This window comes from Lepus europaeus, chromosome 2, assembly GCF_033115175.1.
Source record: "Lepus europaeus isolate LE1 chromosome 2, mLepTim1.pri, whole genome shotgun sequence".
NCBI lineage: Eukaryota > Metazoa > Chordata > Mammalia > Lagomorpha > Leporidae > Lepus > Lepus europaeus.
Window position 1 is genome coordinate 155,051,543 of NC_084828.1, and position 14,174 is coordinate 155,065,716.

Consider the following 14,174-nt stretch of genomic DNA (forward strand, 5'->3'; position numbering starts at 1 on the left):
AGATTGTGCTTCCTTAATGGTGACAAGATGGAGTCACTGAGTGGGGAAAGCGTCATGTGACTTTTGTTGCTGAGTGTCGTCTTCCATTTACCACTAATAGATGAAATACAGGGCCTGCCTTTCGAAGTTTTAGCTCTGTTCTTCAATTACCATGCATGTTATTCTTAATAGAAAGGCATGGGATAGAAACTAAGAGTTTACTGTCAACTTGCTCAGGTCATTGTCAATATTAGAATAAGGCTTCTAGTGTGTGTCCGAGCATGTGTGTTTCCTTATATGCATAGAATTTAATAATCCTGCCTTTTTTCTTAACTTTGTGATGTTAAAGACCAGAGATCCTATAATTTATGATTCTAAATTAGAGTTGACAATTATTTCTGATTTGTCACAAAATAACTTTGATCATAAAAATATTTTTCTGCAGGTTTCTTTAGTACCACTATAAGTTTTATAGTCTGCCTGTTGAAACAACCTACTTTTTTTAAAAAATAATTATTTTTGAAAGGCAGGTATATATATATATATATATATATATATACACACACACACACACACACACTCACACACACATACATATATATACAAAGCAAGAGAGATCTTCCAGCCACTGATTCACTCACCAAATAGCTGCAACAGCTGAGGCTGGGCCAGACCAAAGCCAGGAGCCTGAAGTTCCATCCAGGTCCCCTAGGAGGGTGGCAGGGGCCCAGGTACTTGCAGGGAGCTGGATTGGAAGTGGAACAGCCAGATTTGAACTTGCGCTCATATGAGATGCTCGTGATGCCAAGTGGTGGCTTAGCCTGCTGAGCCATAATGCTGGCTCCAACACCCACTTTTTTTTTGACAGGCAGAGTGGATAGTAAGAGAGAGAGACAGAGAGAAAGGTCTTCCTTTTTGCCATTGGTTCACCCTCCAATGGCCGCTGCGGCCGGCGCATTGTGCTGATCCGAAGCCAGGAGCCAGGTGCTTCTCCTGGTCTCCCATGCGGGTGCAGGGCCCAAGGACTTGCGCCATCCTCCACTGCCTTCCCAGGCCATAGCAGAGAGTTGGCCTGGAAGAGGGGCAACCGGGATAGAATCCGGCACCCCAACCGGGTCTAGAACCTGGTGTGCCGGCGCCGCAAGGCAGAGGATTAGCCTGTTAAGCCATGGCGCTGGCCCCAACACCCACTTTTAACAGGACATTTAGCCCTTTTTTCAGAACCTTGTGGCTTAATATACATGAAAACAAAATAACACATAAATTTAAATTAATGTAATATGGGTTGTTTCCCATGGTTCTGGTGGATTTTTAAAGTTTGCGACTAGCAAGGATTTTAGAAATGGAATATGAAAACATTATCCATGACATTGGATCATAAAAATTAAGCTTACTGACTTCTCTGTAACTGCCATTGCTTATAGAACATGATTCAATTGGATTTTCTTGTTATTTTAAAAAATCTACTAACAGATGAAAGATTTAATGCATTGCTTTCTGCATGTAGCCCCCAACTTCCTCCATAAATTTCCATGATTAACATTTTAATGTTTTTGCTTCTATTGTGTCTATATTGAAAGTAATTTACATACAAATTGCCATATGACCATTGTAAACTCTGGTATGTGGCACTGGGACTAAATCCAACTACAGATAGTAAATTATTAACATTTTCTCTTAGTCATTAATAAGATAAACTATTTTATTTCCCCCATGGTGATATTGTCATTTGGGGCTAATTGAAATCCATTCTGACAATGATAAATTCAAGCACATGGCTTCACATTTGATCTATAGATATTTAATATATGTTCTCTGCCAATGAACTGAATTATTATACAGTGAAGAAGAAGTGTCATCAAACAGCTGTCAAACTACCAACTTATTCAAATAACTATGTTGCCCTGTCAATGCGTGAAGATGTTTCTTAATGTGATACCTGGAGATGTCATAGAGGTAGGAATTTGTATAGGGATAGAATTTGTTTGCCTTGTAGATCTTAGTTTTACATCTGTGTTTTTGTGTTGTCTCCACCAATTTTATCCTAATTACTTTAAGAACATGACAAAGCATGAACAAATGCACTTTGACAGATAGGATCCGTCTGTCAAATGAAAATTAAACACATGCTATAGCTCTAACATGGAGTTTTATAGATGCATCCTTACCTTTATTTCCCCACAGTGGAAAAATAACTGACTAGCAAAGATCAACAGTACAATTCTGGAAAATGGTGACCATAAAGGGTCATGGGTTTGTCACTTCTTTTAGAAGTAAGGTTGCTGAGATTCAGACTGGGAAACCTAACTCAATGTCCTAAATGTAGACAGTGAGAAACCTACCAGAGTAAAATCAGTGAGAGTGAGCAGCATGTTGTAAGTTGCAGTGTCTGCTTGCCAAGGCTCCACACAAGGCCAACACATAGGGAGTGTTCCGCAAGTATTCATTGAGTAAATACGTAAACTGGAATTCATTCTAGATGCCAAGTTTGGCAAGATGTTGGTGCTATTTTCATGGCTAGTGTCATTGTCACTGAAATAGCCATGCCATTGGAAACACAAAGTGTGAAAGTCTGACAACATTGAAGCTATTCTAGGTGCCAGCTTCGTGGTGTGACATATTAAGTAGTCGCCTGCATCACTGGCATCCCCTGTCCAAGCACTGGTTCCAGACTGGTTGCTCTGCTTCTGACCCAACTCCCTGCTAATGCACCTGGAAAGGTAGCAGGTGATGACCCAAGTACATGGACCTCTGCCATCCATGCGGGGGACAAGGATGCAACTCTGTGCTCCTGGCTTTGGCCTGGCCCAGCCCTGACCCTTGCGGCCATCTGGGGAGTGAACCAGCAAATAGACCACCTCTTTATGTCTCTCCCTCTCTTTCTCTGTCACTCCGCCTTTCAAATAAATAAAATAATCTTTAAAAATGAATTAAATGGTTATAAGTTTCCCATGGCTGCTGAATTAATGACTGTGACAAAAAGAAATCCAAAGTCTGAGTCATCTTCATATTAGCACTTTCAGTTATGCTCACTTTCCTGTCAATTTGAACTCATTAAATTGTCCAATATTATCTGATCAGCAAACTTGTTCTGAAACAGGTGAAATACAGCCTAAAACTGTGAGGCAGAAGCATTGCAGACAAAAATAAATCATGGGGAGCTGGAGGTGGGATGGGGCACAGAGTTTGAGTCTAGTGTCACAAGTGAGGACCTCAGAGTGCTTATTTATTCACTTGTTACTTTGATGGAGAAAATGGAGGTTTTACAGTGTCACAGGGCATTTCAGCTGTGAGTTGTGTGTGTATTTTCTGTAGTAGATTCATGGTCCATAATGTCGAACAACTTCCCCTTCCTCCCCAAATTCACTCAATGAGGGAAGGAGGGCTCTTCCTCCCATGTCACCTTCCTGTCTTGTGAACATGATTAGAGGTAAATAAAAGGACTGATTATGTTAGCAAGCTTGACAGTGCATGCTTGTGCTATTGTTCAAAGTGCCAAATCAAAATAATTCACAGAATTCTTGATGGTGAGAGAGAAAAATGATTTACCTCAGAGATGTGTCAGAGACAAATGATTTACCTCAGAAGCACAGAGCCATTTTCCCTCTCAGAAAAATCTGAGCCATTATTATTTCCCTTGAGTGATTAAGGCAATTATAAAAAAATCCATTGATTTGTCAGAATCCATTTACTGAGTCCTGTGAGGAGTCCATCTGGAGCCCATCTCTAACCTACAATTCCTAGCCCTGAGGCTCCTGGCTTTGTCCTCTCGTGAATGTTCTCAACCAGGGAGAGTGTTGAGGGGACCTGTGGCAGTGTCTGAAGATACTATGGGTTGTCCTAATTGGAGAGTGGGATGCAAGATGCTGCTACACATTCTCTATGCACTGAAAGCCCTCCTGGCTACTGCCCTGAATAGAATTGCTGAACCCCACAATTCACTACTGCCTTGTGCAAAATAAAGGTTCTTCCTCTCTTTTCAGTGTAATCTCAGGGAAAGGAAGGCCTGAAGTCAAAGGAAGTTACCAGTCCCAACCTTGCTTTTATTTTCTTTAAAAATTATGTGTCTTTTAAAAATGTTTTTTAGGGAAAGGGGACTTAATTGGAGCCAATTTATCAATTAAGGACCAAGTGATCAAGACCAATGCAGATGTAAAGGCTTTAACCTACTGTGATCTCCAGTGCATCATCCTCAAAGGACTCTTTGAAGTGCTCGACCTTTACCCAGAATATGCTCACAAATTTGTGGAAGACATCCAGCACGATCTCACGTACAACCTCCGGGAAGGTCATGAGAGTGATGTAAGTCTCATTCCTAATTAGCATGGAGATCTGAGAACACAGGGAGATGTCATGACTGCATTTGAAGTCTCTGGGGAGGGTGGGAATTTTGTACAGCAGTTACGATGCTGCTTGGAATGTCTGCATTCTATATCCTAGCCCCACCCCGGGAGGCAGCAGGAAATAATTAGGTACTTGGGTCCCTGCCATCTACATGGGAGACATGGATGGAATTCCGGCTCCAGGTTTGGCCTGGCCTATTCCTGGCTATGGCAGACATTTGTAGAGTAGACCTGTGGGTGGAATATATCTGTCTCTCTCTGCCATTCAAATAAAGAATTAAAATAAATAACAGTCTATTAATATGTTCATATGAGGCATGATTATTCAGCCACCAGTTGAGTGGTTAAATAATTAGCTAGAAGCCAAACTTAGCATTTGTTACCATAATTCTAGGAAAAATATTACTTATGGATGACTTCAGTGAATTCAGTTCTTTCCTGTTTATTTTCATGTGCTTATAACTAGAATCAATTTTAATGATTTAGCTAGAGATGTGTGATTTCACTAAAATTTAGTGATTTCCAGATAAAGTATATAATTCAGAGTTTACTAGCTTGTGATTGATCACTTATCCAATTTCTTATCATGGATTTTGCTTAAAAATAATCTTTTTTGCTTTAAAACAAATAGCATGCAAAATAATATTTCAAATATGACTACATAAAACTATTCAAGCCTAGGATTGTCAAACTGAATGGATAATGAACATTTTATGAAATTATATACTTGCTACTTGTTTCAATTGATATAAACAGCTTTCCTGTCAAAATATGTACTATACTGCATCCTATGATTAAGCTGATCATGAACACAGCTTCATTATATGTGTCAGAGAAACAAATAATTTAATAGGACGGATTACTGAAAGGCAAGCCAGAACACGCACACAGCATTGTGTAACAATCGCATCCTTGCTCCACTACTTTGGGCTTTGTTCCAGATATTTGCAACAGTTAATTTTTAGGGAATTTTTAAAAAGAAATTTTATTTATTTATTTTCATTTGAAAGGCAGAGAGACAGACAAACACAGAGGTAGGGATCATCCATCTCCTGGCTCACTCCCCAAATTCCAGGCTGAAGTCAGAAGCCTGGTTCTCAATCCTCATGTCCCACATGAATGACAAGGACCCAAGTGCTTGAGCTATCACCTGTAGGAAGCTATATTTAGAAGCAGAACTGAAACTGGAACCCTGGTCATCTGATATGTGATGTGGATATCACAAGAAGCATCCTAACTGCTGCAACAAATGCCTCTCCTCTCTTTAGGGATTTAAAAAGCTATAGTATTGACTAATACATGTTGTATAGATATTTTTGTTGGTCATTAATATTTTCCACTTAAATTTAAAAAACAAATTGTATATTCTTTCATTTTGATTGAGAATATTAAATCGCATTAAAAACATGAATGAGATCCCACCATTCTGAAGCTCGAGATTACCAGTTTTGCATGTGTGTCTCTCTCTGTTGGTGATGCCAACAACAGCGGAGGCACCACCATTTATTGGCAACCTGTTGTGTTCTACATACTTCACTTGTATAAAATATCTCATGTATTGCTTAAAACTATTAAGGTAAGTGTTATTCTGTTTCTGTGGATGAGAAAAGTAGGATTTGGAATGGTTAAGTCACCTGTAAATCGTCACAAAAACAGATGGCTGAGGCAGCGTTTGATTTGAAAGCCTGTGTTTTTTTTTTTCATTAAATAGGTTGTCTCTTCTTGAAATCACTTCCATGTCTTTCATTCAGTAGATTGGATTTTTAAACCACAGGTGTACTTTGTGCTTGCCATGACAGCATAAAATGACAACCATTTTTCAAGTGAGTTAGGGGATAGCAGCAATCAAGTGGAAGAAATGTGGAAAGACAGAAAAGAGCCACTGTTACTCAGCGTGGAAGAGTGAAAAATACTAGATCTCAATCTCTGTTTTCTTGTTATCCAACATGTTTTAAGAATCTTTATCTTTTTAAAATAATTTGTGATATGTGAGATTATTTTGAAGAGTGTACACTGTATAGTGATTGAATTAAGATAATTCACATACATTTTCTTCACATTCTTAGATATTTCTTGTGTCAGCACTTAAAATCCACTCTTAGTGTTTTTCTTTTTAATTTTATTTGTGTAGTACCATGTGTGATGTTTCAATACATGTGTACATCATGTATGCATTGTGTATTGTCCAATCAGGGTAAATATATCTAAAGTATCAAACACTTAACATTTCTATATGGCAAAATCGCCCAAAATCCTATCTGGTAGTTATTTTCTTTGTGTAGGGAAATATACAGGCCTGTATCTTTAGTCATCTTACTGTACAACAGAATATCAGAATGTCTTATTCCATTCTAGCTATAACTCAGTTCCTGTTAATCAACCTTTCCCCCTCCATCTCCATTCCCTGCTCCAGTTTCTGCTAACTACCATTATAGTTTTAACTTTAACAAGATTACCATTTTTGGCCAGCGCCGCAGCTCACTTGGCTAATCCTCCACCTCCTTGGGTTCTAGTCCCGGTTGGGGCGCTGGATTCTGTCCCAGTTGCTCCTCTTCCAGTCCAGCTCTCTGCTGTAGCCCAGGAAGGCAGTGGAGGATGGCCCAAGTGTTTGGGCCCTGCACCTGCATGGGAGACCAGGAGGAAGCACCTGGCTCCTGGCTTCGAATCTGCGCAGCGCGCCGGCCATAGTGGCCATTTTGGGGGTGAACCAATGGAAGGAAGACCTTTCTCTCTGTCTCTCTCTCTCACTGCCAAAAAAAATAGATTACCATTCTTAAAGTATATGATATACAATTATTTTCTATTTTGAACTTTTTTTATAAATTGTTATTAATCATAGCAATCATGTTATGCAATAGATTTCTTGAACTCATTCTTCCTAACTAAAATTTCATATCCTTTGATCAGCATTTCTTCAATCCTCCCAGTCCCCACCCCAACCCTGGGTAGCCACCATTCTAGTCTCTGCTTCCATGAGTTTGACTTTTTTAAGATTCTACATATAAGGGATATTGTGAAGTATTTGTATTTTTCTGGCCAGTTTATTTCACTTATCATAATATCCTACATGTTCATCCATGCTTCATAACTGCCATGATTTACTTCTTTTTAAAAGACATAATAGCATTCCAGTGCATTTTCTTTGTCTACTCCGCTGTTGATGAAGATTTAGGTTGACTCCATATCTTGGCTATTGTGCACATGCTAATATGCTCTTATGAACACAGGGATGTTCAAGTTGTGATTTTTTGAGGAACCATCATGGTATTTTCTATAGAACCTACACTAATTTGAATTGCCATCAACCAGTCTCTTCATTCTTACCAACACTTATCTTTCATCTTTTTGATAATAGGTAATAGGCTTGAAATGATATCACATTCTGACTTTGCGTTTTCCTAAGGATTAATTTTGAGCACCTCTTTATCTACCTGTACACCTTTTCTGTCTCTTTTTTCTTAAAGAAATATGCATTAAGTTTTTTAACCAATTTTAAACTGGCCATTTTGTTTTCTTACTACTGAAATATTTGAGTTTCTTATGTATCATGGATATTAATCCTTATTATATGTGTGGTTTGCAAATATTTTCTCCCATTTTTGAAAATTGTTTTTGTATTTTGAAAGTGAGAACTACAGAGAGAGAGAGAGAGAGAGAGAGAGAGAGTGGGGGAGGGGAGGGAGGGAAAGAGAGGTGTTCCATCTGTTGGTTCACTCCCCAGATGGCCTCAATAGGCAGTGCTGGAGCAGACTGACACTAGAAGCCAGGAGCATTATCTGGATCTCCCACAAAGGTGGCAAGGGCCCAAACACTTTGGCCATCTTCTAGTGCTTTCCCAGGCCATTAGCAGGGAGCTGGATCAGAAGTAGAGCAGCTGGGACAAGAACCAGTGCTCATATGGGATGGCAGCTACACCACAACTCCAGCTCCATTTTCTTCCGTCCTTTATGTTGTCTCTTTACTCTTTTGATTGTTTCCTGTGGTGTAAAGGGCTTTTTAATTTAATGTAATACAATTTGTAGAATTTTGCTTTTGCTGCCTCTGCTTTTGGCATCATTTGTAAAAGTGTCATTGCCTAGGCCAGTGTCATGGGGATTTTTTCATGTTTTTTTCTAGAATTTTGCAACATAAGGTCTTACATTTAAGACTTTTATCCATTCTGAGTTGATTTTAATGTATACAGTGCCATAGGGATTTATTTTCATTCTTCTGCATGTGGATAACAGACCTTATCTTTGATAGAAATTATTCTCTCTCCCTCTCTTCTTTCTATGATCTATCTATCTACCTACCTACCTACCTATCATCTATCACTGTCTCTATCTCTCATTTCAACCTATTTTAAAAGCAGGTATCATAATTTTTTTTTGACAGGCAGAGCGGATAGTGACAGAGAGAGAGAGACAGAGAGAAAGGTCTTCCTTTTTGCCGTTGGTTCATCCTCCAATGGCCGCTGCGGCCGGCGCATCTCGCTGATCCGAAGCCAGGAGCCAGGTGCTTCTCCTGGTCTCCCATGCGGGTGCAGGGCCCAAGGACTTGGGCCATCCTCCACTGCCATAGCAGAGAGCTGGCCTGGAAGAGGGGCAACCGGGATAGAATCCGGCGCCCCAACCGGGACTAGAACCCAGTGTGCCGGTGCCACAAGGTGGAGGATTAGCCTGTTAAGCCATCGGCGCCGGCCCATAATTTTGTTTAGATGGTGTTTATGAAGGATTGTTTATGACATTTTCCTCTAAGAAGAGTAACACTTTCCTTTGGCAGCCAGGCCAAGTATGACAAGTACATGTTTATCCTGTCCTTAGTTCATTGTAAGGTTTGTGAAACTGTTCTAGTTCAGTTTTTTCCCTAATCCTGGGGGCAGTTTTTACTCCTAAAACAGTTTTTCTGGAATCTCAGCTAAACCCTCATACATTCACCAAGTGCTTTCCTATTTGGCAGGGCTTGAATTCCCTATTATTGTGGAAATCTCTTTTCTGTAATTTAGACCACTTGCTAGTGTTTTCTTCTAAGCTTCCTGGGAATTCTCGTGCACGCTCAAGTTAGGTGTTGGCTCATGTCTCCATGGGAACATTAATGCAGGTACTTCTGTTGGACTATACTCAAATCCCACATCTTTTGGTTTGTGTGGACTTCATCCTCTGGCTGCTTAGCCAATAAAACTTCCTCCTATTAGTCTACTCAATACCACCTTACAATGAAATGACTATTAATTCTGAATTTTGACTGCTTCTTAAAGTGCTTTTTGGTCTTTATTTTATTTCAAAATTGGTTGACTGTCTAGACTGTCTAGTTACTCTCTGTGATACCTGATAGTTTTAAGCTACCTGGGGTAAAATACCACCTTACAATGAAATAGCAAGTGCCCTCTGACAAAAGACTGAGCTAAGTATACTGATCACATTATTGTTTCTCCCTTTATTCAAGATTTACAGCTCTTCTAGGTTTAACCTGAGTTGACTGCTCTCAAAATGCCATTAAACAGTTATTTATGTATTCCAGCTTTATAACTACCTTTACCTTCAGGGCTAGTTCTATCTGAACTTCCTTTTGGTTATTGCTTCTTTTGAAAGTTGATTCCTTATGAGCTGCAAGTTTAAGGGCACGTGGTAGTTCACATACACCTTTGAGGTCTTAATTGCTTTGTATTTCCTGATCTTTTTTCACTCAGAATTTCTACTCACATATCCAAGAACTGGAACTGCATTTCCTTCTAAATGCTAGATAACTTGGACCATCCCTTCCCATAATTCCAGATACCAGGGGAAAAGTCTTGTGCCCTCCCTTCCATAGTGTGACATTCAGAAGTATTTATATTCTGATAGTTACCCATATTTATGGATTCCTGCTGTCTGTTCTACTGCTGCACTCTGGTGTCAGACCAAATGTGGAACCAAGCCCATTTTCTTAATTTCCATGGTCACAAAAATATCCACTCACACGGATTTCTGGTACATTGAAACCTTTAGGGAAATTTGGATGATAGGTTGTAGAACGAGGAACATTTGCACAATGGGATGCAAAAAGCATAAATGTAATTTATTAATATGCCCATGCTCTTAAACATCATAGAGCAACTCTGCCACATTGTTCAGCGATTTGTTATTAATCCCACCTCCCTCATTTGCTCCCATTTCATCCCCAAATATACCATTATTATTGATACCTGGTAGCTTAATTCTCTCTTTGCTTACCTGTGTCTAATTTTGCCCTTAGGATGTAACTTGTTAAAAGATTTATTTATTTGTTTAAAAGTCAGAATTACAGAGGCCGGCGCCGAGAAAGAAGAAGAGACAGAGGGAGAAAGTGATTTTCCATCCACTTCTATCCACTGGTTCACACACAAAATGATCACAACTGCTGGGGCTGGGCCAGGATGAAGCCAGGAGCCAGGAGCTTCTTCGGGGTCTCCCATATGGGCAGCAGAAGCCCAGAATACTTGGGCCATGTTCTGATGCTTTTCCCAGGACATTAACAGGGAGCTGGACCAGAAGTAGATCAGCTAGGACTCAACCTGGCACCTATATGAGTTGGCAGCATCACAGATGTTGGCTTTACAGATTATACCCCAACACCAGCCCCAGGATGTCACTTATTATCCCAGGTAGCTTAAAACTATCAGGTAACATAGAGAGTAACTAGACAATCTAGACAGTCAACCAATTTTGAAATAAAATAAAGACCAAAAAGCACTTTAAGAAGTAGTCAAAATTCAGAATCAATAGTCATGCAGCAGCTGGCGCCGTGGCTTAACAGGCTAATCCTCCGCCTTGCGGCGCCGGCACACCGGGTTCTAGTCCCGGTTGGGGCGCCGGATTCTATCCCGGTTGCCCCTCTTCCAGGCCAGCTCTCTGCTATGGCCCGGGAAGGCAGTGGAGGATGGCCCAAGTCCTTGGGCCCTGCACCCACATGGGAGACCAGGAGAAGCACCTGGCTCCTGGCTTCGAATCAGCAAGATGGGCCAGCCACAGCTGCCATTGGAGGATGAACCAACGGCAAAAAGGAAGACTGTTCTCTCTGTCTCTCTCTCTCTCACTATTCACTCTGCCTGTCCAAAAAAAAAAAAAAAAAAAAAAAAGTCATGCAGCAGTTAGATTATGACACCTGGAACTGTGATGAAGTATATAATTCTAGAATGATAATTTATCCAATTCGCATAGGAAAGTTAATGAAAATGAACAAAATATTCTGGGTGTTTGTTGAAAAGGTTAGCTAGCACTGTTTTGACCTCTTGTTAATTATTCATCTTATGAAATCAGTATGTTTTCACATTTGGTCTTTTTCTGTCTCCTAATGACCTTAGAAATGGCATAGATTAATTTGGTTAGCTCTGTCTATACAGCTTATGAGAAATTTGCTTCACTGTTTCTCGTCGTAAACATGATTTTGGTACAAAATAATCTGTTGTTGATAGTTGTGAAATTTAACTTGCTTTATTGTAAGAATTTTGAATTTGTGATAAGCAAATAAAATGACTGAAAAATAATCAAGTATATACATATGTTTTCTCAAAAATAAATAAAGCAAAGGCATTGAAAGATATTGATATGACAACATGGAAATAATGTTTGTCCTTTAAATTTAGTTGTTTTTTGGATGATGGTGTTGTGGTTGTAGAGCAACAAATAGCAATAACTTCTTTAATAGATAAATCCTCTAGTTTTACCATACCAAAGAGATATTAAATGGCAACACATACTACTTTTCATACGTACGTATGAAAGGCAGAATTACAGAGAGATAATGTGAGATGGAGAGAGATTTTCAACTTCCTGTTGACTCCTCAAATGGCTTCAATGGCCATGTCTGGACCAGGCTAAAGTCAGGAGTCTGGAACTCCCTCCAGGTTTCCCAATGGGAGTAGCATTTGACCAAGTACTTGAACCATTGCCCACTGCTTTCCGGGGTCAGTAGCGGAGAGCTGGATTGCCAGTACAGCAGCCAGTACTTGAACTGGTACTCATATGTGAAGCTGGTACACAGGTAGTGGCTTAACCCACTGCACTACAATGCTGGCCCCATCCTATTAAGTTGTAAATGTGTTGGTCAACTCCTTTCTTCCTCAGTTTACCTTATTGACATACAATCTGTTCAGCATAAAAATAAATTTCTGTTTCAGCCTCCCCAACTCTTCAGTAACAAAACAAATATTTTTCCAATTTCCTAAGGGCCAGTGGCATCCAGCGAAGTCTTTGAATTCCTATCAAAGTAAGTATAAGAGTTTACACCAGGATTCCAAGATGGCTGAATAGGGAAAAGATGTGCTTCTTTGACCAGGGGGAAAGAGCAGAAGAAAAGAGGAGGAAGTGCATTCCCACAGGAGAGTGGAGAGAAGTTTGCAACGGAAATTCTACAGAAGGAAGAAGGATGCCATAGAGCAGTATAGAAAGTGTGGATGCACAGTAGTGAGTGAGGACACCACCCGTGAAATCTACAGCTGGGGCTGGAGGACACAATAGCATCTGACGCTGAGGTGAGAGCAGACTGTGGCAGCCCATGCCACCACTGGGTGATATTGCCTGAGGAGAGCCACGAGGATGACACAGACTTTGAGTCCGGCCTGGGACCCTAGCAGGGGGTAGGGTACCCACATTACCAGCAAAAGATAGGCATGTTTCTTACTCCTCATCCCCCAGTAAAGGACTTGGAAACCACCAGGAAAAGGCACCATCATGACACCACTTGTGGCTATGGTGGCTCAGGTGTACATGTGACCAAGGGATTTTACAGAGAGGAAAATCTTTGTTCACCACTGACTTTGAGTCTTGCTGGGAGTGTTGACATGGGGCTGGGCACCCATGAAGGACTGTGAGGTGCCGATATCCTCTCAGTATACCACCAGCTCTGGGGCTCAAACTGCCAAGGTGGACCACCCACAAGCAGCTGGCTCAGGGAACATCTCTGCTCTCTCCATGGACAGGGCAGGTTTGTACCACATGAATGTGAGAGCCTTGCATACAGTGACTATGTGAATGTACCACAGGACACAGGGTGTAGGTGGGTCTCTTGGCAATCACTGTGTCTGGTGACAGAGGCTCAGAGCTCCCTGACAGTCTGTAGTGTGTCGCTGAAGAATGTTCCATGCTCACACCAAGGACTGCAATGATCCTTTGTATGGTTCATTCACCAGCATGGATGCAGGTTGTATCCACATGGGCAAACCCCAGTCACTGATCAATTTGTAAGAGGAGGAGAGGTTGTGATTATGTCAACAAGTGTGACCATACCCTCTCCCTGCTTACAATAGAGGAGATCTAGCACACCACCTTGGGTGTCACTCTGGATTCTCACCCCACCTTGAGCTCTCACCAGAGTTCCCCAGCCCCACCCAGCAATGGCTATGATTATCCAATGAAAGAGTAGACATTCCACTAAGCTACAGAGGCAGAGTATGAACATTAAAGGCATCAGATGAAAAACCAACAAGAATTTCCACAAATGTCTAAAAATAAAAGCAGAAATACAAGAAACAAAAAGTAGGAAGACAACATAACCCCCCAAAAGAATACAACACTTCAATTTTAGAATATGAAAATGAAGAGGTTGATAAACAGCCTGAAAGGGAGTTCAAAAGAATGATAATAGGATTACTTAGAAGCAGTGAGGAGCAAATTTGTGAATAAAAAAAAAATCAATACATGACATGTATGAAAAATTGTCCCATGAGATAGAGATTTTAAAGAGAAATCAAACTTAGATATTAGAAATGAAAAATTCAGTATATCAAATTAGAAACACACTGGAAAACCTTAAACAGCAGATTTCATAATGCAGAAGAATATCTTAGCAAGAAAGCAAATCTTTGGAAATATTTTAGTCAGACCAAGAAGAAGAAGGTGGAGGAGGAGAAGCAGG

At 40.4% G+C, this 14,174-nt stretch overlaps 1 protein-coding gene across 1 annotated transcript in view; it reads left to right on the forward strand.

Moving 5' to 3' along the window:
- Positions 1-14,174, forward strand: part of KCNH8 (potassium voltage-gated channel subfamily H member 8) — a 445,135-nt gene that overhangs the window by 345,769 nt on the left and 85,192 nt on the right. The window contains exon 11 of the mRNA XM_062179144.1: positions 4,067-4,281. Coding sequence (XP_062035128.1) covers positions 4,067-4,281 — 215 coding nt within the window. The remainder of the gene's footprint in view (positions 1-4,066; positions 4,282-14,174) is intronic.